At 44.2% G+C, this 27,831-nt stretch overlaps 1 protein-coding gene across 3 annotated transcripts in view; it reads left to right on the top strand.

The window, feature by feature from the left end:
• Positions 1 to 27,831, top strand: part of ANOS1 (anosmin 1) — a 240,315-nt gene that overhangs the window by 175,691 nt on the left and 36,793 nt on the right. For all 3 annotated transcript variants that reach the window (XM_049872288.1, XM_049872287.1, XM_049872290.1), the window contains 4 exons: positions 2,167 to 2,351; positions 5,619 to 5,748; positions 22,280 to 22,485; positions 24,044 to 24,188. In XM_049872288.1, coding sequence (XP_049728245.1) covers positions 2,167 to 2,351; positions 5,619 to 5,748; positions 22,280 to 22,485; positions 24,044 to 24,188 — 666 coding nt within the window. The remainder of the gene's footprint in view (positions 1 to 2,166; positions 2,352 to 5,618; positions 5,749 to 22,279; positions 22,486 to 24,043; positions 24,189 to 27,831) is intronic.

Consider the following 27,831-nt stretch of genomic DNA (forward strand, 5'->3'; position numbering starts at 1 on the left):
GAAACCTGAGATCAGATCATAGCTCCAGGCAACTTACTTAATCTTCCTCAGACTCAATTACCTGTTTCAGAATGTAGATAATTAACCCTTCACCCTTGTCACAAAGCCAGCGTAACAATCAAGCGCAACCAATTTATGGTAAACTGGAGGCCAGGGTGCAGATGTAACCCCTCAGCAAATCAAAATGGAGAACACAGTAGGTGTGGTGGACGCATTCTCTTAAAAATAATTTTTTTTTTAATCAGTGACTTTTTGATTAGATATGAATATACTATTTTTAAACTATCCAACTCCATCTTCCTAACTAAACATTTGATGCCTTGTTTAAAATTTTCCCAAACAAGACGTAACATGAACTCAGATCAAAATGCAGAAAGAGTTGAAATTCAGCCATGTTACTACTGTGCATCAAATCTTACTTACATTTTTGTATTTGTACTTTTTCCAGTTGCTTGTCTGTTCAAACCTAGGAAATGGGAAGAGAAATAGGGCATTGTGAACTAACGTTTTCAAACTGGTGTTCAATGCTTTAGGCAAATACTCGTTCTCAACAGAAGATCACAGCAATCAATGGGGATTGGTGTTCTTGGTGTTGATGGTGTTGAACCACGAGGTACTATAGCCCACTGCCGTCGAGTCGATTCCGACTCATAGCAGCCCTATAGGATGGAGTAGAACTGCCCCATAGAGTTTCCAAAGAGCACCTCGTGGATTTGAACCGCCAACCTTTTAGGCAGCACCCGTAGCACTTAACCACTATGCCACCAGGGTTTCCATGAGGTGCTATAGAGTCTACCTAATTCAGCGAGTTTTGCACATTCTGTTGGTATTCTAGATTTGTCCTAAAATCCGATTTCCATAATGGCTACTGTTTTGAACCATGGCTCTTAAATATTTCAGTCCACAGACAACTTATGTGCACTGTAGGGGGAGAAAGAAATCAGAATGATTAATTACTCTAAAATGAGACACCTGTGAGGGACTTTTGAAGCAATCCACTCACTCATGCCAAAACCGGACATTATAAATTCATCATTTTCACGTATTCAACCATGACTCTATACAAGAACATCCAAGCAGCCGACTGGGGAATCCCGGAAGACTCCGGCTTGGAGAATCCTTCTTGTAAGGTTTGACCAGATGAGAAAGTTTAGCACTGAAATTTTTTCCTTAAAAGGAGAATTCCCTGGGACAGAAAGGAGAGCGAACCTGGAAACCTTGTTAAAATAACCTTATAATACGTCAGTAGCATGAGAGGAGGGTGTTATATGGAAAAAATTATTCAAAACTCCTTATGGGTATCTCCTGTTTGAGTTTCATGTTAAGCTCCAGTGATAGAACTTGGTAACATTATTTGTTTAGAAGGATGCCCCTAAAAGATTGCTGTTGAGATTGTTGTTGTTGGATGCCATGGACTCGATTCCTACTCACAGTGCCCCCATGTCACAGAGTAGATAGAACTGCCCCATAGGATTTTCTTCGCTGTGATCTTTCTGGAAGCAGGTCACCAGGTCTTTCTCCTGAAGAGCCGTGGGTGGGTTCTTCAGAATCAGGAATGAGGTTAAATCCCTCAGTGCCTAGGGCACACTGAGTCCCTGTTAAGGGTGATGGAAAATTTTGGGAACAGAACTTGATGATGGTCGAACATGGTGAACATAATTAAAGTCACTGACCGGCTGAAATGGCAAATGTTTAGTTGTGTATGTATTTATTATTGTTGGGTGCCCTTGAGCCAGCTATGACTCACAGCCCCATAGGACACCATAGAATTGCCCCGGAGGGTTTCCTAGGCTATATTCTTTATGGGAGCAAATCTCCAGGTCTTTCTTCTGTGGAGCTGCTGGGTGGGTTCAAACTGCCAACCTCATAGTTAGCAGCCAAACGCTTTGCACCACCAGGGTTCCTTGCGTATATATTTACCACAATAAAAAAAAAGGGAAAAGCTTAAAGAAGAGGGGCTAATACTTTTGAAATGTGATGGGCTGAACTCTGTGTCAGAAGATTCCAATTGTGAAGCCCTGAGACAGAGAGGCCACATTTAGGAAAGGAAATAGGGTATCAGTTGTCGTCTGAGGAGATTTGTCTCTTCTGTGGATTTTCCTCTTCGACTTTCACCTCTGTTAGAGTCACCAACAGATTGTTTTAATTGACATGGTCCCATTGCAGGCGTCCCCCTGAAGCCCAGGAAAGAGTTACGATTCACAGAACTGTCATCTGGACAGCTGGAGATTAAGTGGTCCTCGAAATTCAATATTTCCATCGAGCCTGTGATCTACGTGTTGCAGAGACGATGGAATTACGGAATCCATCCAAGTGAAGATGATGCTACACACTGGCAGACTGTGGCTCAGGTTAGTGCTTCAGCTATTTGTTTCTTCCCTTTGAGGTAGTGTCTAGTACTCACATGAAAATTAGCCTACTATGCCTCAGTCAAGAATTTTACTACCAAAAAGCAAATCAAACCATTGGCCGTCGAGTTGCCTCCTCCTCCTGGCACCCCATGTGTGTCAGAGTAGAATTGCACTCCATGGAGTTTTCATGGCTGTGACCTTTCGGAAGTAGATCATCTGACCTCTCTTCTAAGGTACCACTGGGTGGGTTCAAACCACCAATCTTTTGGTTATTAGTCTAGCGTTCAACCATTTAAGCCACCAGGGACTCCAGTTTTTCTACAGAAATAACTTAATGGCATGTGGAAACAATATCATACCGGAGAAGAGAGAATGAGTTCTACAGATATAACCCAGTAGACCTAGAAACTTGGCTCTTGGCTTAATTTGCTGAAAACCCATGCACAAGGGAGATAACTTTTTACTCTGTCTGCTTACATTTATGTTTCTCCAAGAATTACATTTCCTTCAGATAAACTCAAAACCGATTTGAGGAAGGGAGGTGCAACCTAGGCAGGAGCAGTTAACTTGATATTCTGTCACCTCAGTGGCGTCTCTTCTGTTTCTTCCACATTCAAGCCTTTATGACACACAAGGGCCTAAGGAGCAGGGAGTAAGATTCATATCACAAACCTACGCAGGGGGAAGGAGCCAGCAGCTCATCATAAATCTTCACTAAGTGCTTTCTTCTTCATCGTCGTCGGCTTAAGCGCTAACATGCCACCTGCATGACGGCACTGCCAGGGTTTATCTTAGCCGTGCTTCCTCCTCTGCTGTCTCCTGGACGAGAAAAGCAAAATATTTTCTTTCTTTTTAAGAGCTGTTAAATGGACTACCAGGTGCAAGAAAATACGTGGCTGGAGAAAAACAATCATTCTTACTGCGGAACGCCTTCGTATTTTTCAACAACCAAAATGCTGCCTGCACATTTCTGTCTACAGAGAAAAATTCTCACCTTCAGTTAATCAGATTGTTTTTCTCCATGGACTAGAGCCCCATTTTTAACAAGTAAACATAGACTAGATTTCAGCGTCCAAGTGTTTAGAGGAAGAATTTAGTTCTTTTCTCAATGGGAGTATCTCAAAGGAGTAGGCACTAACATAATTTACAAACCCCTGCAATGAGTAAGTGAGAAGTTAGACGGAAAAGAAACTTCTTAAATTAGAAAAATCCTGGCCCAATAAATTTATTGTCGTGAAAACGTATTTGTGTTCTATACCTATTTGGTAACAAAGAATTAGCTTTCATAAAGCATAAATCTGCACAGATGCTGCCTAAAATTCAATGTCATTTGCCTGGCATGGTCTCTTCAACAATGGTAGTTTCATTTGTGAATATTCAAAATTATCTAAAACTTGATGAACCAAAAATAAAAACTAAACCTGTTGCTGTCTAGTCGATTCCAACTCATAGTGACCCTGTAGGACAGAATAGAACTGTCCTGTAGAGCTTCCAAGGAGTGGCTGGTGGATTCGAACTGCAGACTTTTGCGTTAGCGGCTGAGCTCTTAACCACTGTACCACCAGGGCTCCAAGTAACTGGTAATAAGATCACTTTTTTTCCCTCCCTCTCTTTTTGGAGAGAGGAAAGAACTTGAATTGTTATTATTTTCTGTAATTAACACCACAATATGTACGTCCAGTCTCAGGCTGTTAATCCAGTGGATATCACGCTGACTTTGGCTTTTGAAATTCACAGCTAAAGCTCTGAGCAATGAAGTCAATGAGGGTTTTGTCTCACATTCCCCTCTATGAGGCAGACAGCACCATTGAAGTGTTCACGTCCTACCTTTGATCTCAGCACTGGGTAGCTTCTTTTAGATATTGAAAGAAATGTGACACTCATTCTCAGTAAGTTATTGTAAACTGAGGGTTTGGGGCCTTCCAGTTTGGTTCTGTTTCAGGAGCTGATTCACCGAAAGGCACTAGGCATAGCTGAGGCTGTCCGTGGACTGCTGAGATTTACTCCTTGAAAGTCAAGGCAAAGGTTTGGAGGTCTAGCATTGAAAAGAAAGCATAGAACATTCTTGAAAGTAGGTGTATTTCCCCTTAGGTTGATGAAGGAGGAAAGTATGAAGACTGTTAAAGTTACCTGATTTCTTGGGACTGTGTAGCAGTAGAGACAGCAAAGCCCAGTGACCTTCCTCAGTGACCTAGCTTTCTTCTTTGGACAAGCCTTTCTCAAAGGATAGATCTCTCCCTTCAGGACAAGAACTGGGTCCGTGCATGTTATGTGACTTCTTCAAAGGAAAAAAAAAGTGATGGCTGGCCATTTACTCTCTAGAAATTACCAGCTTTCATTTAGTGTGTGGCTTCTTTCCATATCTATTTTGGAAATTATATCTGACATGCAAGTTATAGAACCACGCTCTTTGTGTAATTTAAAAGTGACTTCATTTTGTCTATAACGTAATCATTAGCTTACTTTATATATATATAAAAATACATATACTAACAAATATGTGTGTATATATATAAATATCACCCCCCCTCCCCTTTTTGGAGCCCCTGAGTAGCACAAACAGTCAATACCTTCAGCTGCTAACTGAAAGGCTGAGGTTTAAGTCCATGGACAAGCATGGTGAACTACTTGCAAAAAATCAGCCATTGAAAACCCTGTGGAGCACAGCTCTACTCTGACACACATGGGGTCGCCACGAGTCGGAATCGATTCCAGATTGACTGGTTGGTTTGGTTATATAGTCTCTGTTAATCAGAACCCTTGAATGCTGTATGTGATCACCCAAAACCCAAAAACCTACTGTCGTCGAGTCGATTCCGACTCATAGCAACCCTATAGGACAGAGCAGAACTGCCGTATAGAGTTCCCATGGAGCGCCTGGCGGATTTGAACTGCCGACCTCTTGTTTAGCAGCCATAGCACTTAACCACTATGCCACCGGGGTTTCCAGGTAATCACCAGATACAAAAACTTGCCCAAGTATTTGCCTAAAATATTGATTTCCAGAGATCTTTAAGCCTCTGAGTTGAAAATATCCACGAATGGAATTGGGTGATCAAAATTGTCCCTGCATGTCCTGCCTTTGTAGAACTTCCTTGACCCCTGACAACTCTTCATAGTTGGCAGGATTAGATGCAGTTCTCCAGAAGGGTAGATGGAGGTCAAGGCTGAGTTGGGTTGGCCATGAGTTAGTGCACGTTTTTATACAGACCCGATTGACGTATCAGAATAAAAGGCTGCTCTGTGCTCTGTGCCATTTCCCTCCAGACCACAGATGAACGGGTTCAACTGGCGGACATCAGACCCAGCAGGTGGTACCAGTTCCGCGTGGCTGCTGTCAACGTGCACGGGACCCGGGGCTTCACCGCACCCAGCAAGCACTTCCGCTCCTCCAAAGGTCAGTGTCCCTTCTGCCCCCAGCAAGCACTTCCGCTCCTCCAAAGGTCAGTTTCCCCAGCCCCAGCAGGTACATCCTCCTCCCGAAAGGTCAGTGTTCGTCCTTGCCACAGATATTCAGGCTCCACGGGGTACACGTGGACGCACTTTCATCATCAGCACATCCATGTTTGTGGTTTGCCAACAGGTGCCTTTGCTGTTCTAGCCAAAGGGCCCAGCTATGTTTGAAGTCACTGTGTGAATTTGTGGTTCAGGGTATCAGCGGGCCTATCTTCAAGACAGCTCAGAAGATAGCAAAATGGGGTTTTCTAAACTTTCAGTGGAATTTTCTATGACAGACGTCTGTTGAATCTTTCCTCAAGATAGTATGCTTCAAGTACCGGTCATTTAATTTTAGGAAAGAAAGGTTTCCTTTTAACTACGTTAGACCATGTCCCTCTTCTTAATACAATTGTTAAATTTATGGTTAGTTGCAGTCAAGTCAGCTCCAACTCATGGCAACCTTATGTATGATGCTGCCCGGTCCTGTGTTAGCATCATGATCATTGGTGTGTTTGAGCCCATAGTTGAGGCTGTTGTGACAATCCATCTCATTAAGGGTTTCCTGCATTTTCATTGGCTCTCTACTTTACCAAACATGATTTTATGAGCAAAAAAATTAAATGACACAGGAAACATCAAAGAAGATGGAAGGGATACACAGAGTTGCTGTTAGGTGCTGTTGAGTTGATTCCAACTCAGCGACCCTATGCAGAACAGAACAACCCAGTCCTGCGCCAACCTCACAATTGTTGCTATGCTTGAGCCCACTGTTGCAGCCACTGTGTCAATCCATCTCGTTGAGGGTCCTCCTCTTTTTCGCTGACTCTCTACTCTACCAAATATGACGTCCTTCTCTAGGGACTGATCCCTTCTGACAACTTGTCCAAAGTATGTGAGATGCAGTCTCTCCATCCTTGCTTCTAAGGAGCATTCTGGTTGTACTTTTTCTAAGACAGATTTCTTCGTTCTTTTGGCAGTTCATGGTGTATTGAGTATTCTTCACCAACACCACAATTCAAAGGCATCAGTTCTTCTTCAGTCTTCCTTATTCATTGTTCAACTTTCACATGCATATGAGGTGATTGAAAACACCATGGCTTGGGTCAGGCACACCTTAGTCCTCAAGGTGACATCTTTGCTTTTTAACACTTTAAAGAGATCTCTTGCAGCTAATTGCCCAATGCAGTGTATCTTTTGATTTCTTGACTGCTGCTTCTGTGGGTGTTGATTGTGGATCCAAGTAAAAAGAAATCCTTGACAACTTCAGTCTTTTCTTTGTTTATCACGATGTTGCTTCTTGGTCCAGTTGTGAGGATTTTTGTTTTCTTTATGTTAAGATGTAATCCATACTGAAGGCTGTGGTCTTTGATCTTCATCCGTAAGTGCTTCAAATCCTCTTCACTTTCAGTAAGCAAGGTTGTGTCAGCTGCATAACCCAGGTTGTTAATGAGTCTTCCTTCCTCCAATTCCGATGCCCTGTTCTTCTTCATATAGTCCAGCTTCTCGGATGATTTGCTCAGTATACAGATTGAATAGCTATAGTGAAAGGATACAACCCTGACGCACACCTTTCTTGACTTTAAACCATGCAGTAACCCCTTGTTCTGTTCTAACGACTGCCTCTTGATCCCTATACGGATTCCTGATGAGCACAACTAAGTGTTCTAGAATTCACATTCTCCATTCTCCACCATGTTATCAATAATTTGTTATGATCCACACAGGCAAATGCCTTTGCATAGTCAATAAAACACAGGTAAACATCTTTCTGGTATTTTCTGCTTTCAGCCAGGATCCATCTGACGTCAGCAGTGATATCCCTGCTTCCATGTCCTCTTCTAAATCCGGCTTGAATTTCTGACATTTCCCTTTCAGTATACTACTATAAAAAAAAAAAAAAATAGCTGCTTTTAAATGATCTTCAGCAAAATTTTGCTTGCATGTGGTAGTTAATGATATTGTTCGATAATTTCTGCATTCGGTTGGATCACCTTTATTGGGAACTGACATATATATGGATCTCTTCCAGTCAGTTGGCCAGGTAGCTGTCTTCCAAATTTTCTTGGCATAGACAAGTGAGCACTTCCAGTGCTGCATCTGTTTGTTGAAACATCTCAGCTGGTATTCTGTCTGTTCCTGGAGCCTTGTTTTTTACCAATGCCGTCAGAGCAGTTTGAACTTCTTCCTTGGGTACCGTTGGTTCCTGATCATGTTACCTCCTGAAAAGGCTGAACCTCAACCGGTTCTTTGTAATACAAAAAAAAAAAGTGACTGTATATTTCTTCCGTCTTCTTTTGATGCTTCCTGCATCGTCTAATATTTTCCCTGTAGAATCCTTCAGTATTGCAACTTGAGTCTTGAATTTTTTCTTCAGTTCTTTCAGCTTGAGAAATGCTGAGTCTGTTCTTCCCTTTTGGTTTTCTATCTCCAGGTCTTTGCACATGTCACGATAATACTTTATCTTCTCGAGCTGCCCTTTGAAATTTTCTGTTCAGCTCTTTTACTTCATCTGAAACTTGCTCTTGCACGTCAGGTAGCTAAAGCAGTCGTCGTCATGCCAAAAGTAGTCAACGTTCGTTAAATTTAGTGTGGCTGAATCTCTTAGTTTTGTTTCATGACGCCCAGAATATAAACTGCTCCGGAGTCACGTTATTGTTGCTATAATTTGGTTCAGTTTCTATCCTGTTCTTTAAAAATCTCTGTGGAACCCGCTGATTTCTGTGTTGCGTTAGTGGTTAGCTTAGTCTGTGACAGCTGAAGGACGTAATTCGACCAGATAGGAACAGTATTTTCATATTTTCTTTTCCAAATGTGTCTTTATGGCTGTGCGCCTCCTAAATTAATTATCATCTGCTTGGCTAATCATCAAGATCCAGTTTCATGGATACCAGTTAATCAGGTTGTTCACTTACTTGTCAGGAGTTATCTTCTCTCATGGAAGCCAGTTTAAATTTATTGTAAACAAAATGCAGGGTGATAGTAATGCACAATATGGATGTATCATTAATCATTTGTCTTTCACTTTTGAAAGGTTTTAACTGGGTGCAATACATTCCAATTTCTGTTCCATGAGTGGGAAAGCTTGTATGTCTCAGATAGTCTGTTCATCTCTCACTTTGTAATATTGCTGCCACATTCTCTACGTAATCATATGATGTAAGTATAAAACATGCAATCAAAACAATTTAATGTTTGGTTTTTATTGTAGTGCGTGGTGTGGGTGTTTAACTTTGTCTTTTAAACAGCAATTTTTAAAAAAGGAAAAGGGTGCCTTCCCCCGCCCCTCCCCCCAGGAGGCAAATACATTAACCAAGCAAGCTGAAAAATGAAATTATAGATGAAGCCATCAAACCTGTCTTAAGATTGCATCTCCAACTGGTCTGACGTGTTTTAGGAAGACGACCGAGATAAATAATTGATAGCGAGTGAGAAGCCGGGATCAATTAATGGCTTTAGGATCCTCACCTGGAGCGTCACGGTTCACATGCAGTCCAGACATCTGGTGGTCAGAATGTGTCACCATCTGCCCAGTTGCCTACATGCTGTGGCCTGGTGATCCCAGCACGAGTCCGACCTCAGACAGAAGTGGTCCCTCGTCTCCGGAGGCAGACACCGAATGTCTGTAAGAGCTGAAGCGCATCCTGCCTCGTGGAGGCGGGGAAGGTGGCTTTGCGCCCAGGAGTCTGCAATTGCGTGATCATCAGAACCTGAGCAGAGGTGCTTTGAAAGCCCCCGGGGCTGGCTGTGGCTGCTTGCTGCCTCGGTGGCATCGTTTCCAGGGAAGCAGTAAGGCCATGCCATCCCAGTCCTTCCCAGTTGACCCCGAGCACCTTCAGAGTCTAGAATTAGAGTTGCATTCCCCGAGTTTAGTTGCCAAAGACATTCGCTCCTTCTTGTATTCACCAGATATTTGTTGAGCACCTAGTATGTGTCAGGCCAGTGAAGCAGAGGACAGTATCTGCTCTTATGGAACACATACACACAAACACACATACATACTGTCATGGATTGAATCGCATCCAACCGAAATATGTGTCTGCTTGGTTACGCCATGATTCACAGTGTTGTGTGGTTGTCCTCCATTTTGTGATTTTCCTATGTGTTGTAAACCATAATCTCCGCCTCTGATTAAAGAGGATTAGGGTGGGACGTTAACACCCTTGTTCAGGTTACCTCCCTGATCCAATGTAAAGGGAGTTTCCCTGGGATGTGGCCTTCACCACCTTTTATCTCTCAAGAGATAAAAGGAAAGGGGAGCAAGCAGAGAGTTGGGGACCTCATACCCCCAACAAAGCAGTGCTGGGAGTGGAGCACGTCCTTTGGACCCCAGGTCCCTGTGTGGAGAAGCTCCTAGTCCAGGGGAGGATTGAGGACAAGGACCTTCCTCCAGAGCCATCAGTGAGAGAAAGACTTTCCCTGGAGCTGGTGCTGTGAATTTGGACTTGTAGCCTACTAGACTGTGGGAGAATAAACTTCTGTTTGTTAAAGCCATCCACCTGTGGTATTTCTGTTATAGCAGCACTAGATGACCAAGACATGTACTCGTACTCGTACACGGACATACGTGCACATACACACACATACACACACTCATGCATATACATGGACATACATGCACAAAACACATGCACACACATACATGGACATACATGCACACATATACGTGGACATACACATGCACAGTCATATACAGACATGGACAAACACATGCACAAAACACATACACATGCACAAACACACATGGACACTCATATACAGACATGACACGCATACAAAAACACAAAAACATACACACATACATACGTGGACATACATATGCAGAAAATGCATACACACATGCAAACATATACAAACTCATACCCATGTGTGGACATACATTGCACAAAAACGTGCACGTGCACATACATACTCATACATATACATGTGCACAAGAGACACACATACATACTCATACAAATATAGAGATAAAAACACATGCACAGGCGCACAGATACATGTGCACAAACACATACATGGACATACACACATATGCACAAAGACATACATACTCATAGAAATACACGGACATACAAACATACATACACATACACAGGTATACACACATACATGTGCACAAACACATACACACATACATGGACATACACATGCAGAAAAGACGTACAGACATATGTACTCATACAAATACACGGACAGACATACATGCACAGGCATACACACACATACACGTGCACAAACACATGGACATACACACATATGCACAGCCACGTACACACATACACACTCGTATATATGCACATATACACACACAAACACACATGCACACATACCCAAACACACACATAAACACATTCTGATTGAAAGGGGGAAGAGACAGTCAGTAAACAAGTACAGGAGCCCTGGTCTCGAAATGGTTAAGCGCTCCGCAGTTCAAACCCGCCCAGCGGCTCTGCTCCTGTAAAGACTGCATCCTCTCACAAGGCCTTGGCTATGGATTGAAAACGAACTCAGCCCCTAACACCACCACCACCCTCCTATAGTCAGGTTGTTAGTGATAACTAATGAGGGCAAAAACGAAGAACGGAAGACAGGAGATGTGCGGGAGGGGTGCAGTGTTAAGGAGGGTGGTCGGTGAAGGTGTGCTGAGGAAGAGATGTTGGTATGAAGGAGCCTGCCCTGTGGCCGTCTGAAGGAAGAATATTGCGTGTGCAGGAAGTGGTAGCTGCAGACGGGCCTAGGCAAGAGTGAGCCGCCATATTTGTAGGATAGCAGAAGAGTATGGGGGTTGAGGAGTCCTTGGCCGTGCAGGTGGGTAAAATGCTCAGCTGATAACCGAAAGGTTGGCGGTTTGAGTCCACCTAGAGGTGCCCGGGAAGAAAGGCCTAGCCATCTATTGCTGAAAACTCAGCCATTCAAAACGCTGTGAAGCACAGTTCTACCCTGACACACGTGGGGTTGCCGTGAGTTGGATCCACTCCAGGTCGAGTGGTTTGCTGGTGTGAGTTAAGCAGGAGAAGGGAGGAGGGGAGTGGGAAAGGAAGCCTGAGAGAAAGGAGGAAGCGATGTTTTGTAAAGAGCGTGGCTTTTCCTCTGAGTTAGAGGGAGGAGCCACTGGGAGATGCTGAGGAAAGAACTTCCATGAAGTGACTTAGGTTTTTATAGGATGGGACTGTGAACCAGCAATGTGGTATTCCTGGTGAAATGATGGTGAGTTGGATAAAGCCAGAAGGCAGTGGATTCTGGACGCACTTTAAAGATAAATGCGATATGATTCGCTGGTGGCTTCTAGGAAATGGCTGGAGTTAGGAATAACTCCAAGGTTCTTTTGTCATGAGCTGCTGAAAGAATGGCACTGCCAATGACAAACCTGAAGGTGACCGGAAGAAGAGAACGTTTAAGGGAACTCCTTTTTTTTTTCTTTGAGATTATAGAAATTTCCAGAAAGGGTGCAATCGTCTATACTTCAATGTGGTTGATACAGTTTGGGCCTTGTTATGGGTTGAATTTTGTCCCACCATATATGTATTATAAATCCTAAACCTCCGTACCTGTGGATGTAATCCCTTTTGGGAATAGGACTTTCTTTTTTACGTTAATGAGACCCTGTCAGTGTAGGGTGTGTTTTAGGCAAATCACCTTTGAGACATAAAATGAACAGATGAAGCACAGAGTTGTTGTTAGGTGCCCTTGAGTTGGTTCCAACTCATAGCAACCCTATACGACAGAGTCATAGCGACCCTATAGGACAGAGTAGAACTACCCCATAGGGTTTCCAAGGAGTGGCTGGTGGACTTGAACTGCCAACCTTTTGGTTAGCAGCTGAGCTCCTAACTACTACACCACCAGGGCTCCAAGCACAGAGAAAAAAGCGCAAATGGAGGAAACGATACATGCTACGTGAAGGTTGTCAAGGAGCCCAGGAACAGAAGCTGGAAAGAGACAACCTTCCCCCAGAGTCCACAGAGAGAGAGCTTCTCCCTAGAGCACCAGCTGAACTTGGACTTCTAGCCTCCTGAGCTGTGAGAGAATAAACTTGTGTTTGTTAAAGCCGCCCACGAGTGGTATTTCTGTTATAGCAGCACTAGGCAGCAAAGACAGGCCCTTTTCCGTGCACAGCCTGTCCTAAGTAGTAGATGCCCAAAAATTCTGATAGAATTTAAGTTGAGAAAAACAGGTAATGAAGGGAGAAGCCAAAGACCCCAAACGGAGCTTTATTGGTACCTTTAAATTTTACCATAGGGCGCAAAGGATCTTAATGGGGTGATGAAATCATTCCCAAACTGGATGATGGTGATGGACACACAACTCAGTAAATACTAAAAATCATGACGTTATATACTTAAAATGAGAGTTTTTATAGCATGGAAGTTATATTTAAGTAAAGTTGTTAAAAATGTTTTTCCCAGTAAAGGACTTTATACATCTAGTGAGATTAAGTAGGACGGACAAGATTCGATACCATCCTGCAAGAAATTAAATGTCCTTTAGATATGTTCTGTGGAGCCCTACTGGCACAACCGTTAAGAGTTTGACTGCTAACCCAAAGGTTAGTGGTTCGAACCCACCTAGCAGCTCTGTGGAAGAAAGATCTGGCATTCTGCTTTGTAAAGATGGCAGCCTAGAAAACCCTAACGGGCAGTTCTACTCTGCCCCATGGGGTCACTATGAATCAGAAGCGACTCGAGGGCACCCAGCAACAACAGATATAACCTAGAAGAACAATCTTGGAGCATTTCGCTGGTCTTCTATGCTCCCATCATTCTGTCAGGCATCTCCTCTGAAAACAGAATCGATTATGAATTGTATGCAGACGTGTTTTTTGCGAGAGTATAAGATCTAAAACCTGGCAACGCCTCTCACAATGAAATAGATGGAAATAAGGACTTCAGGCGTATTTATAAGAGCAGGCAATAGAACAGATGGGTTACTCGTGACCGCGGTGTCCAAAGGTGGTGCACTTCCATGCGATAAAAGTGCCTTTATCCCTGGTATACCCCAGAACTGAAACGATACCAGTTGCAAGCGTTCTAATGGTTTGAAATTGCTTTAAGAAAGAATTACTGCCTTGGAAACAACAGTCTATACCAAGAGCAAGCAATTTGCTAATGTATTTGGGTTGGGTGGAGGGCCAGCCTTGATCACTTAAAGCTGGCTTGGGAAAGGGCGTGGACTTTGTTCCACCGACCATGAACACCTCTGAAAATAAAAATTCAAGTGAAAGTGAAGAATAAAAAGGATAAAATGAGTTTTCATTTAGTTGAGGCTCACTGGCTGGTTCTCATGGGCTCGAATCTTGATTTTCATGGAAAAACCAAACTCTCCGTCATTATCTCCTTTCTGGCTATGTTTAAATACCAAATCGCTCTTGTGGTTTTCCAGAGAGGACGGGCTACTGTTTTAGCTTCACTTCCTTCTAACTAACTTCTTTGCCCTTCACTTAACCCTAACCCCTTAAAAACCCCTTAGTGTCCTTATTTTTATAGAGAGTTCTAAGTTGCTCATAAATGGCTACCTCAGTTTCATCCTTTTCCCCCTCCTGTTGAACAGCATTTTTACTGCTAATCCCCACTTCTCCAAGAAGCCCTGCTGGCGCAGTGGTTAAGAGCTCGGTTGCTAACCAAGAGGTCGGCAGTTCAAATCCACCAGGTGCTCCTTGGAAACCCTATGGGGCAGTTCTACTCCGTCCTATTGGGTCGTTGTGAGTCGGAATCGACTCAACGGCAGTGGGTAAACCATCCTTTAGTTATTATTCATTCCCTCCAAATTCTAAATTTTGCACACATCTGTTTTCCCCTTATTTCCCATGTGCACAGGATCCGTTAAAGAGGAAGAGGGAGCAGGCAGCGTTGTTTTGCCAGCGTACTAGCACCCCCATGGATGTTGTCTCATGCGTACGTTAGGCAGTATTAGCAAAACCAGAACAGATATCCTGGCAGTCATAAAGTTCCCCTCCTCGTTGTGCGGGGACCCGTGACTTCTGCTGCTGCCCACAGCTGCTCTGGATGTGCCGTTTCCAGTGGCCAGGGCAGGGCTGTGCGTGTGTCCTGAAACCATTTCATAGTTGGAAATTTGCCCGCAGTGCAGATTCAGATACTGCAGGGTGATTTTTTTTTTGGAGGGGGGACGAAAACTAGTCTATTTAATTCAAGAATTTGTGACAGAGTTACATCATTGCTTTAAAAATATCATTTCTCATGATCACAAATACCTTAAGAGTTATTGCTAGGATGCATTTCAGTGGGAAATTTGATCTCTGGACAGGATTTGTGGAAAGGAGTTAAGTACAATCGACATTTATTTTCTTGAAATATTTATCGTGCCTCTATACATGTACTGGAAACCCTGGTGACGTAGTGGTTAAGTGCTGTGGCTGCTAACCTAAAGGTCGGCAGTTCGAATCCACCGGGCACTCCTCAGAACCTCCATGTGGCAGTTCTCGTCTGTCCTATAGGGTCGCTATGAGTTGGAATTGACTCGACAGCAACGGTTTTTTTTTTTCTTTTTTTTTTATACTTGTTGTTGTTGGTTACAGCTGAGTTGACGCCGACTCATGGTGACCTTGTGTGTAACAGAAGGAAACACTGCCCGGTCCTGTGCCATCTTCACAGCTGTTGCTATATTTGAGCCCCTTTTTGCAGCTGTTGCGTCAATCCATTTCACTGAGAATTTCCCTCGTTTTTCTTTTCCCTCTGCTTACCAAACGTCACGCCTTTTCCTAAAGATTGGTCTTCCCTGAGGAGGTGTCCCAAGTAAGCAGGAGCCAGTCTCGCCATCTTGGCTTCTGAGGAGCATCCTGGCAGCTTGTGATTACTTGACTAAAATACCACAGCTGTTGTTTTAATTTGCAGGGGAAGGGTTTCGCATTTAACAAACAGTGCTTTCTGAAAACCTGGAGGAGCGTGCCTCACGGCAAGTGATGGGGTTTCTCCCGGGACAGATGGGAGAGCTCCTTTCTCATGAGATAGCCCACCAGGGCAGTGACGGACCTGCATTGCTCGGTGGTGATAAGTGGGCTTTTTGGGTGCAAAGACATTCCACTGTGCCAAACCTTGGCGTGTGTGACTTTCTCACTTGGGGCATGAACCACAAAAGGCTACGTAGTGAAACCTTAAATCTGTCAGAAACCCAAATGTTTCGTCTTCCCTGCTGAGAGCACCCATACAATTGTTAACCAAAGGAACTGTTTTTCTCCAAGGCTGCACTTGCCTGTACAAATCAGTATTCAGTGTGTTTTGTGTTGGCACCCAGATCGTACACAAACGGGAGGATGATATAGCCCTCCCATTTCAGCTATCTTTGAGAGCATGCTTGCTTTCTGCAGCATGCTTCTGCAGGTATCGCCAAGTTGGTAAAGAGAGTGCAGTGAAGCAAAAAGAGAAGTGAGTTGGGGATGGGGGGGGTGCTCTGACTTCAGACTCAGAGGGAAGCTGGGAGAGCACTGCTTTTGGACCCAGTTTCCTCTTCACCCCACCTTCTTGACAAGTGAATTAAACTATCAAATCCTCATCTGTAAAATGGGAGTAACAATGCCAACATTTAATCAACAAAACACAAATGTGTGTTTATAAAATAAAAATAAACTTCATCCTCATGACAAGCTTCCTAAAGCTAAGGGTGTCATGACTTTTGAAATCCATTAGACCAGGGCTTGGCCCCCTGCCTGCTTTTGTAAATAAAGTTTTATTGGAATAGAGCCACGCTTATTTGTTCCTGTCTTGTTTGTGGATGGTTCAACCTCCAGTGGCTGGACTGAGTAGTTGCCACGGAGACTGCATGGTCTGCAAAGCCAAACATCTTTAACCCCTTTCCACCGTAACAGAAAAAGTTTGCCAATAGTCATTTTTCCCATAAAGGGGAAATTAAAGGGCATTAAATCTTTACGTTCTGTGGGGACGTTGGTCCATCGTTATGATAATGAAATATAGCAGACGGAGAGCACGTAGCGCACGTAGGTGTGTGCTGTTGATGCCTTAAGTACTTCTGTCTCCCTTGGTTACGTTCTTGGTCCTCAGCCACAAGTTGCCTGAATGACTTGGGGCAAGTCACTTTGCCTCTCTAGGCCTGATACCCTTGCCGTTGAAAAGAAAATACCAACCAAAATCAAACCCAGTGCCATCGAGTCAATTCCGACTCATAGAAACCCTATAGGACAGAGTAGAACTGCCCCATAGAGTTTCCAAGGAGCGCCTGGTGGATTTGAACTGCCCACCCTTTCATTCGCAGCTGTAGCACTTAACCACTACGCCACCAGGGTTTCCAAAAAGAAAATAGATAAATAACCACTAAGGTTGCTATGAGTCAGAATCGACTCGATGGCAGTGGGTTTAGTTTTTTTGGTTTCAGGGCTTTGCCATAATATGTGATTGTTTTGTATGTATGTGTATATAAATGTATATGTAAGGAGCCCTGGTGGTGCACTGGTTAAGCGCTCATCCGCTGGCTGAAAGGTCAGTGGTTCATATGTACCAGTCGCTCCGTGGGAGAAAGATGTGGCAGCGTGCTTCAGTTCTACCCTGTCTTACAGGGTTGCTATGAGTCAGGATCGACTCAATGGCAATGGGTATAGTATACCAGGGAAGCCTGTGAGAGCCAGAACTTGATGGCACTGCCTTGTTTTTCTGGGTCTTGCAAGTTTCCACCTTTGACGGGTGTGGTCTTAATACTTTTCCCTCGCTCGCTTTAGTGAAAAATATTTGCGTTTTCCTTCTCTGACAGGTTTCTGCCTTACACAGGTTCTGGCTTTCACAGGTTTTACTGTATATATATAACAGTTGTTGTAGAGTTAACTCCAACTCATGACGACCCCATGTGTGTCAGAGTAGGACTGTGCCCCTTAGGGTTCTCAGTGGCTGATTTTTCAGAAGTAGGTCACCAGAGTTTTCTCTCAAGGTCCCTCTGGGTAGACTCAAACCTCCAGCCTTTCAGTTATAAGTGAGGGCATTAACTGCACTCTCCAGGAGCTGTGTGTGTGTTTGTGTGTCTATGTGTGTGTGTACACACACACATATATATACACATATGATAGTATGTCTATATATATGATTATTTGGGGGGACAAAGCACATGGGAGTGTTGCATCTTGACAATGTTTTATAGACAGTCAAAATGAGTCCTACTTTTAAGTTAAAAAAAGGCAAATATTATTAATTCATATTTTTCTGAGCAGTATGTCCTCATATACTGTTTCATTTTTGCAAATTAGATAATTTTACTGGGGATTATTGTGCCCACACCTGTTGTTGATGTGAGGTGCCATCCAGTTGACTCCGACTCACAGCGACTCCTTGTGACAGAGTAGAACTGCCCCACAGGGTTTCCTAGGCTGAAATCTTTACGGAAGCAGATGGCCAGGTCTTTCCCTGTGGAGCCACTGGGCGGGTTGGAACCACCAACCTTTTGGCTAAGAGCTGAGTGCTGAACTGTTATGCCACCAGGGCCTACTCTGATCACATCTAGGGCGTGAGAAATTTTTCCAAGGCCGTAAATAATGGCGGGTGGATGAGGTACATTAAGGAAGAGAATGAAATACTGAGGACTGTTTGACTCTAAACGTTGGAATTTATTTAGAGGAGGAAGTAGTTTTGAGTTTCTCCTTAGGAACGGACAACACGTGGAAAATTCCCATAATGACTTATTTTCGGCATGTGGATGTCCAGGTGCATCACCGAAAACATGAATGGCTGGTATTTTCTTTAGGTATTTTCATTTCTTTCCTTCCTTGAAGTTCATTTGCAAATGAGGTCCGTAGCTCCTTTTCGTAGGTGACTGCACGGCTCCTACCACAGAAGGAGAGAAGTTTTGCATTTTGATGCCCTTGTTTTGGAGCTGGGAATAGCACCCCTTTGACTTGGCAGTTCACTTGATGGTCCTGTGATGACTTAGCTATGCCAGCGGGCAGGGTTAAAAGCCGGAAATCTCAGCTCAAAAGTCAGAGTTAACATTTAGGAGAGCCCCGTTATCCATTCATTCCTTTACTGAACAGATGTATACTGAGCACCTACTATGTACTAGGCATGCTTCTCAAGTCTACGAACACAACAGGGACAAAATGGATAAAATTTATTCCCATCATGAAGCTTCATTATAGGGAGGGGGCAGACAGTAAGTGAGTAGACAGCAAAGTATAAAATAACCTGCTGGGGGGATCGGAATCATCCCAAAGGCCGATGGTTTAAAAGTCCCTAGGTGGTGCAGATGGTTGATGTGTTCTGCCTCTAACCAAAAGGTCGGCAGTTCGAGTCCACCCAGAGCCACCTCGGAAGAAAGGCCTGGTGATCCGCTTCTGAAAAATCAGCTGTTAAAAACCGTGTGGAGCACAGTTCTGCTCTGACCACAGAGGGTTACCATGAGTTGGCATTAATTTGACAACAACTGGCTTTGTGTAATAAGTCAGTTGATAAGGCTGTGGATAACAACACAGAGGGAAGTCATGGGGAGATATCTGGGGGGCGAGGAGAGGGCTTATAGCTGTTGAACACAGGGCGACATTTGAGAAGAGACCTGAAGTGGATAAGGTCCCATCCACGGAGTTATCTGTGGGGAACGTATTCAGGCAAAGCCAGGGCGAGAGCCCCATTGTGGCATCGTTTCAAAGAGTATCACGGAAACCAGTGTGGCTGGAGCGGAGGCATCAAGCGGGGATTGAAGGCAGGAAGGTTTGGGAGCTGATGCATGTACGGGGAAAGACCGTGTAGGCACTGGGACGATGGCGGGCACTTTGGCGGGCACTTGGGTTCTAAGTGAGCTCACTGGAGGCCTCCCAGCAGAAGACAGACTTGGTGTGGTTAGTGTAGTAAAGAACTACCTGGCTCCTGCGAGGAGGCAGCGGTAGGCAGGCTGGACCGACAGTTAAACGACAGCTGGTAGGAGCCCCTTGCAGGAATCGGCGAGAGATGCTGCTGGCTTGGGCCAAGCGTTGGAAGTGGCCAAAAGCAGTTCGATTACAGATCTGTTCTGAAGGTAGAGCTAACAGGATTTGCTCAAGGGATCTGAAAGAAAAAGAAATATACCACCCCAAGGTTTTGGGGGTGCACAGCTGGAAGAAAGGAACTTGTATTTACTGAGAATGGGGTCATCTGGGATGGAGCATGGGGGGGGTGGGGGGTGGGGGCATCCTGATTTGGGCTTGGACACGGCTGTTTTGAGATGCCTGTGAGATGCCCCAGCGGAGCCAATAGGAAAGCACTGGAATCCTACAGTCTGAGTTTAGGGGCTCAGTCTACGGTGAAGGCAGAGATTTGCGAGTCCTCCACATGAAGATGGTTTTACAGTGAGAGACTGGATGAGATCTCTAGAAAGTGAACGAAGACGGCAAGAGAAGAGGTCTGAGTTCAGACGCTGGGACCTTCTCCTGCTTAGCGATGGTGGCCTGGGGAGTCACCGTTGCTCTTGATTGCTGCGGAGTGGATTCCAACCATGGCGACCCCGTGTGCGCAGAGTAGAACTGTTCCACAGGGTTTTCAAGGCTGTGCTCTTTGGAAAGCAGATTGCAAGGCTTGTCCCCTGAGGCACCTCTGGGTGGGTCTGAACTGCCAACCTTTTGGCTAGCAGTCCGGTGCTTAACTGTTTGCGCCACCAGGGACTCCTGGGGAGGAACTGTGGCCTGGAAGCCAAGAGAGCAGTGTCTTTTGAAGGGAAGGAGTAATCGGTGGTGTCCATATTGCTGATCAAAGTGAGCCCCTCAGAGGGCTCTGCTGAACCTGCAAAGCAAGGAAGCCTGTATTTCTCATGGCTGTAATATCAGCAACAGGCGTTTTCCTGCTTCTGTGAAACTAAGTGATATTCAGATGTCTTGGTGTGTTTCCACAGACGCAACGCTTTTCAACTCCGTCTGCTTCAGAACCCGTGTGTTTAACTAAAATATCTATCTTCCTGGGCACAACCTGGACTCGCTGATGACTTACCATGTCCCAGAGCGAGTCTTGGGATCCCCCCAAGAGATAATTAATACTGATGATCTGAGAATCCCATGATTAAGCTAATCTTGTAATATCATTTGAACTTAACCCCTTACCTGAAACTTACATAATCAATATGCTTTGAATTTAGCTCCTTTGCTGAAAAACCAAGTACTAAACCTTCCCATTTTTAAAAACAAAGTGATTAACCAAAATTTCAGGTGTTACATACCTTAGAGAAAAATACAACATATATATTAAAAAAAAAACGACTGTTTCCATCATTCGAAAAACGCAAGCTTTCCTGAGAGGAGGGTCATGGACCATTTTCCTCCGGTCTTCTTTATTTGTATCAAGTTAGGTATTTTTTAAGGCCACCACGTGGTGCAAATGGCCTGCACTCGGCTGCTAACCTGAAGGCTGGTGGTTTGAGCCCAGCCAGTGGGACTGAAGAATAAAGTCTTGGTGGTCTGCTTCTGTTAAGATTACAGCTGAGGAAACCCTGTGGAGCACAGTTCTGTAACACACAGGGTTGCTGTGAGTTGGAGTCAACTCAATAGCAACTGACAAGATAGTCTTTGCACCTCCACGCAAGTAGTATTAAAGTTATTGACAGCACTTTTTTTTTTTTGGTGCAGGTGTCTTGAAAACAAAACCTTTGTGAATCATCTGTGGCGAGAGGCATCCACACTTGCTCAATCTGTGGCAGAACAAGCTTAACACGTATTCATCATCTTAATGTATATGTATTTTAAATGGGGATTTGTAGAGTAATAATTCCAGAACTTACTGTGTCTCTTGACAGCTGAAAAGGCTTTGGCTTATGAGAGAAACCAGAAATGGCAAAATTACAAAAATGGGTGTTATCCATAAGTCATCCCATTTGTAATGTGGGTACAAAATGGCGCCATGTGTTTTCGCTCATCAGTCTTTGTTGCTCTTGGCTGATGCAAGGATCAAAAGCTACTAAGATGTAAGCAGTTGTTTGTCTGAACTGGATTTCTGTCTTTTTCTTTCCAGAATTTACCAAAGTGACTCAACGTTGTATATCTATTTAGGTCAACTAACCTACATTGAATTTTAATGTGTTTTATAGAAAGTTATTAATTTTAAGACAATGAAAGTTTGCCTGGATTATAGTGATATGGAAAGGCCTAGAAGGATCATTCTATATTACACAAGTGGACCAAAATATTGTATCTTATGACTTTATAGGCTGTATTTTATAAACTATATTAAGATCCCATTAAAAGGAGAATCTTGCTCAGTACTCGGAGTCCCTACGTGGTACAAAGGGTAACCACACTTGGCTGCTAACTGAAAGGCTAGTGATTGGAGTCCATCCAGAGGCACCTTGGAAGAGAAGCATGACGATTTACTTCTGAAAAATCACCGCCCTTGAAAACCCTTTGGAGCACAGTTCTACTCTGACATACATGGGGTCGCCACGAGTCGGAATCAATTCCATGGCAACTGGTTTTTACTGAGGGCTGATTTTCAGCTTTGACAACATTGTCACCGCCTATCAACTACTTCGGTTTTGTTGTCATCCTTAGTAGTTGAGTAACACGGCTTGTCCTTTGACTGGGATTTCAGATCCATCCGCACCCCCAGCTCCAGCTAACCTCCGGCTTGCCAACTCCACCGTCCACAGCGACGGGAGCGTGACGGCGATGATTGTTTGGGATGTGCCCGAAGACCCAGATATCCCTGTGCATCACTACAAAGTGTTTTGGAGCTGGACGGTCAGCAGCAAGGCCCTCGTCCCCACCAAGAAGAAGCGGAGAAAGACTACGGAGGGGGTAAGTAGGAACCAGAAGGAGAAGTCGAGCCCGTGGTGGTGGGGACATTTCAGCTCACAGCAGATGACCTGATAGGTAGTCTTTGCTGAGCTAAAAGAGGGAAGGGTTGAAAGATTTCCATCCTATTTGCTTTGAGTGGGAAAATTCAGAGAGTGGAGAGCGTTTCAAAGGTTTTGCCTTTTTATAGTGAAAACCACTAAATTTAGGTCCTTGGCCTGTCATTGTTGTGGTTAGTTTCTGTCAGTCAACTCCGACTCATGGCAACCCTATGTGCAAGCAGAACTGCTCTGTAGGGTTTTCAAGGCCGTGATCTTTCGGAAGTAGATTGCCAGGCCTGTCTTCTGAGACACCTCTGGGTGGGTTTGAACCACCAACCTTTCAGCTAGTAGTCGAGTGCTTAACAGTGTGCCTCACCCAGGGACTCTTAAACCAAACCAAAACCAAACGTACTGCCATCAAGTCGATTCCAACTCTATAGGACAGAGTAGAATTGCCCCATAGGGTTTCCGAGGCTGTAATCTTTATGGAACCTGACTGCCACATCTTTCTCCCACAGAGTGGCTGGTGGGTTTGAACTGCCAACCTTTCAGTTAGCACCTGAGCGCTTAACCACTGCTCCACCAGCGACCCATTTGCCATCCCATATTCCAGTCCAATCCCTGTCTGAACAGTTGGCCCCGGGGACAGCACACCACTTTGACCATCTATACACAGGTCTTCCTTTGGCCTAATAGTCATTTGATATCATCCCATATATCCTATTTTGATGTGAGTTTTGGATTCTAAGACAGCAACTTTATTTCCCTTAATTACAAGTTCTCATAAGCGATTCTTCTACCCTAGAAAAAGTACTCATTTTAGAGTTGCGAGTCCCAGACTCCAGCTTTGACTTTGCTATTATCTAGTTGTATTCACTTGGACATAACACTTGATCTCTTGACCTTGAAATCTTTTGACCTAAGAATCTCTGGCCAAGAGATTCCTGTGTGACTTCAGGCTATTGACCAATTATGTTGTTTTGATTTCCTTCCTTTAATGTTGAACATCACACACATAAGAGTGGTACTAACAATCATGATGGCAGAAAAAAATCTTACAGCATTTTTTCCGGGTGATATTTCTTACAACTTTTGGTAGAACTTTACTCATAGAAGATTTGGAATAGATATCAAAGAAATCAACTGCTGCCCATTCTTTTTTTTTTCTGGGTACCGTCACGGGCCAAACAATGTACCAACATAGTGCCCGTTAGTTATAAGCAGCTCTCTTTTCTCGGCGAGGTGGAATCTACAAGGGCGTGCTGAATTAGTCATTCCCACGGGACCTAGGAAGATCCATTCATTGGATTAGCAGCTTAGTTAGAAAAAAAAATGTTTTGGCCTTTCTCTGAAATTATTTTCAGATCCTAAAGACATAGGAAACTTTCTGGTCTCAGAAAACTGTAGACACACATAAGCTCGAAGAGTTGGTGTGCTTCCTGATGTCTCGCGCGTTTTTGCAGTGAAGACGAGAGGTGTGGAGGTTTATAATGAGCTCAGGCACACCCCTGTATTTGCAGTCCCACAATTCTGTGACCCTGGAGCGACTGCAGCCGGACAGCAGCTATATGGTGGAAGTGCAGGCCATCTCGTACTGGGGGCAGACGCGCCTCAAAAGCGCCAAGGTGTCTCTTCATTTCATGTCCTCACAAACCACCAACAACAGTAAGTGGCCGTACAGTTCTCGTCTAGCATGTCTGACCTGTTGCTCTTGTGTCTTGTGAGTCGATTCCGACTCATAGTGGCCCCGTGTGACAGAGTAGAACTGCCCCACAGGGTTCCCTAGGCTGGGATCTTTATGGGAGCAGATCTCCAGTTCTTTCTCCTGTGGAGCCACGGGGTGGGTTCAAACAGCCAGCCTTTCAGTTAACAGCCGAGTGTTTAACCGAGGGGCACCAGGGCTCCTTATGTTTGACCTAGAAAGCACATTATCAAATGAAAACAAAACAAAGTGAGAGTGACCTTTTGACTTGGAGTCATTATGTAATAAATCATCAAGCGGTTAATCCTTTTAACTACAATGTGTTAAAGTCTGCCTTTGAATTTTTCTTCTGATTTTTACCTGTTGTGTACACAGTGTTTTGATGTCACAGTGGAAATTTGACAAGAATATTTATCAGCTATCATGCACACAGGAGCCCTGGTGGCACAATGGTTAAGTGCTTGGCTGATAACCAAAATGTCAGCGGGTGGAACCCACCATCCAAGGGAGAAAGATGTGGCAGCCTGCTTCTGTAAAGATTTACAGCCTTGGAAACCCTATGGGGCAGTTCTACTCCGTCCTATAGGGTCGCTATGGGTCAGAATCAACGGCAGTGGGTAGCATTCACACGTATCAACTTTTCTTTGTGTTTACATATGCATACTTGTTTTTAAGGAGTCGTAAGCAGACAATAAGGAGTCCCTGGGTTGTGCAAACAGTTACGCACTTGGCTACTAACCAAATGGTTGAAGGTTCAAGTCCACCCAGGAGGCACCTCAGAAGAAAGGCCTGGTGATCTCCTTCTGAAAAATAGCCATTGAAAACCCCATGGAGCACAGTTCTACTCCGACACACATGGGGTTGTCGTGAGCCAGAGTTGACTTGATAGCACCTGGCGGGCAATCAGAGAATCGATGCAGTTTTATGAACTATGCCATCCCTCCTAACACCGTGACACACACACAGAGGTCACAATTCCTGCCTGAAAGTGAAGTCAGTAAATCATTTCCATATTGGTTCTCCTCGTTTCCAATTTCTTAACTAGTACGTTTGCCATGGTCTGAGCAAAATGAAAGAAGAGTCTTCTACGATGGTCATCTCTGAGCCAGGAGATGAGTTATCTAATCGTTCTCCTTTGGGAAAAGGTGGATCCTGATTAGAACAGGCCTGTGGAAGGTCCTGAGACGGCATCAGGGAACTGGGACAGAGAAAGAGCAGGGCGAGGGTCCTGTGTCAGAAGCACCAGGGGTATTGGCTCCTTGGCTGCAGAGCCGGGTGTGGTCTGCCTTCCATCATGACTGCGGGCCTGGTTGAGAAAGAACATATTTAAAGCTTGTTTGCATCTAGACCAGGCAAGGCTGGCTCTGCAGAGCTGGGTACCATGGTTACTCGTGATTACCTTGCACCACCTGGGAAGAAATTGGACCCAAACGCACAGGTTTGTTTGAAATGATGCTTGCCAAAAAGCTCTAGAAACAGAGCTCCCTACGTGTTTGAGAAGCGAACTGTCTCCATGGGGAGTGAATGGATTTGAAGGAGTCTTCTCTGTTTATGGGTAAGTGTGGGTGCGGTGTAACTTTTACATAAAGCTCTCATGGTAACGTTTCTCTGTGTTTAGTGACTTCATTCACTTTTTAATGTCTTTATACATTTGTTGATCAGTGGCTGACGCAGGGGGACACTTCATAATATAATAGGAGCGCATGCTATGTAATGTATAGTTATCCTCGGTTGATGCAAACGGTTAACGTGCCTGGCCGCTAACTGACATTTTGGGGGTTTGAGTCCATCCAGAGGTGCCTTGGAAGAAAGACCCGATGATCTCCTTGGGCAGAATTGTCCGGTGAAAACCTGTGGAGCACCGTGTTACTCTGCCACACACAGGGTTGCCGTGAGTCAGAATGGACTTGACGGCAACTAATTGGCTATATAACATACGTGCTAAATATAACCCAAACCAAATCCATGGCCGTCGAGTCGACTCTGACTCACAGTGACCCTACAGGACAGAGCAGAACTGCCCCACAGGGTTTCCAAGGATCAGCTGGTAGATCTTTTTGGTCAGCAGCCGAATGCTTAACCACTGTGCCACCAGGGCTCCATACTAAATACATATACTATATGTTTCTACTGTGTAGTGTATATTTCTATGATTACTGTTTGTGTTTATGCATATATATACACACAACATACACATGCAGTGTTGTTGTTGTTGTTAGTTGCTGTCAAGTAATTTCTGACTCATGGCAACCCCATGTGTGCAGAGTACAGCTACACGATTGGGTTTTCAAGGCTGCGACCTTTTGAAAGCAGATCACCAGGCCTCTCTTCTGAGGCACGTCTGGGTGGGTTCAAATCACCAAGCTCTCAGTTAGTACTTGATCACCTAACTGTTCGGACACTCTAGTCTGGTACGGTTGAGACCTTAAGGACAAGGAGAAAGAGAAAGAGATAGATCCCTTTGGTCTCGTTTCCCAGCAACCACGGGTACTGATGTTTCACAAATCCTTCGCAGATTTTAACTATGTTGTTCAACAGTTTCTGTTTTTATTGGATCAACTTTCCTGGAGAAATTCTATTTACTGGTAGGATTTCTGGTTAGTTGCAAAGACACTACGTTAAAAGAAAGAATTATATTGTGACTAGTTATATAAAAATAATGACAAACAGGGAATTCCCTGTTTGAGTGGTCGATTCTGGGTGTTCAGGCCCTTTCGTAAGCATCTTTAAAAAGTAGATAATATTTTATCTGACCAATCAAGAGGTATGATAATTAGCTTATTAAAGGCCACTTTAGCCCTGGTGGTGCAGTGGAGCCCTGGTGACACAGTGATTAAGTATTTGGCTGCTAACCAAAAAGCCGGCGTTTTGAACCCACCAGCCACTCCTTGGAAACCCTATGGGGCAGTTCTGCTGTGTCCTTTAGGGTCGCTATGAGTCAGAATCAACTCGACAGCAACGGGGTTTTTATTCTCAAGGACTGACGGATTGCATTCAACTGCCTTCTGCAAAGTAATGGAAGGAGAGTAGCAAACGGAGTAGTAGTAGAAAGCACTTGTAGTAACAGGTATTGTTGGGTCTCAGGGGTAGGCAGGATGTAGCTTCACGTTTGTCAGGATTTTATATCCCAAAGCTGACAGACTGTCTCAGAAACACTAGTTTCCAGCTTCTACAAGAGCACTATATAGTTCCTCATAGACCAACTAAAAGTGAAAAATAATGGTGAAGTGCTACGGCTGCTAACGGAAGGTCAGCTGTTCACATCTACCAGGCGCTCCTTGGAAACTCTATGCAGCAGTTCTACTCTGTCCTACAGGGTTGCTTTGACTCGAAATTGACTTGACGGCAATGGGTTTGGTTTTTTTTTTTTTGGTATAGTGTGAGCAAGGGAAATTATACTTTAGAGAAGGAGAGTAGTGACTGTCAGCATATAAATTACTTTTTGAATTATAATTTTCCAAGTCCACAGGCTACGAGGTGTTGTAGTTGCAAATATTGTCTACACAAGCTGGGCTGACCGTTGATGCCGTTTTATGAAAGGGCCCCTTGAAGGAAGAAAGGCATGCTGCTGCCGGTAATAGGAACTTAGCTAGCCTTTTTGGATGC

The sequence above is a fragment of the Elephas maximus genome, chromosome X (assembly GCF_024166365.1).
Source record: "Elephas maximus indicus isolate mEleMax1 chromosome X, mEleMax1 primary haplotype, whole genome shotgun sequence".
Lineage (NCBI taxonomy): Eukaryota > Metazoa > Chordata > Mammalia > Proboscidea > Elephantidae > Elephas > Elephas maximus.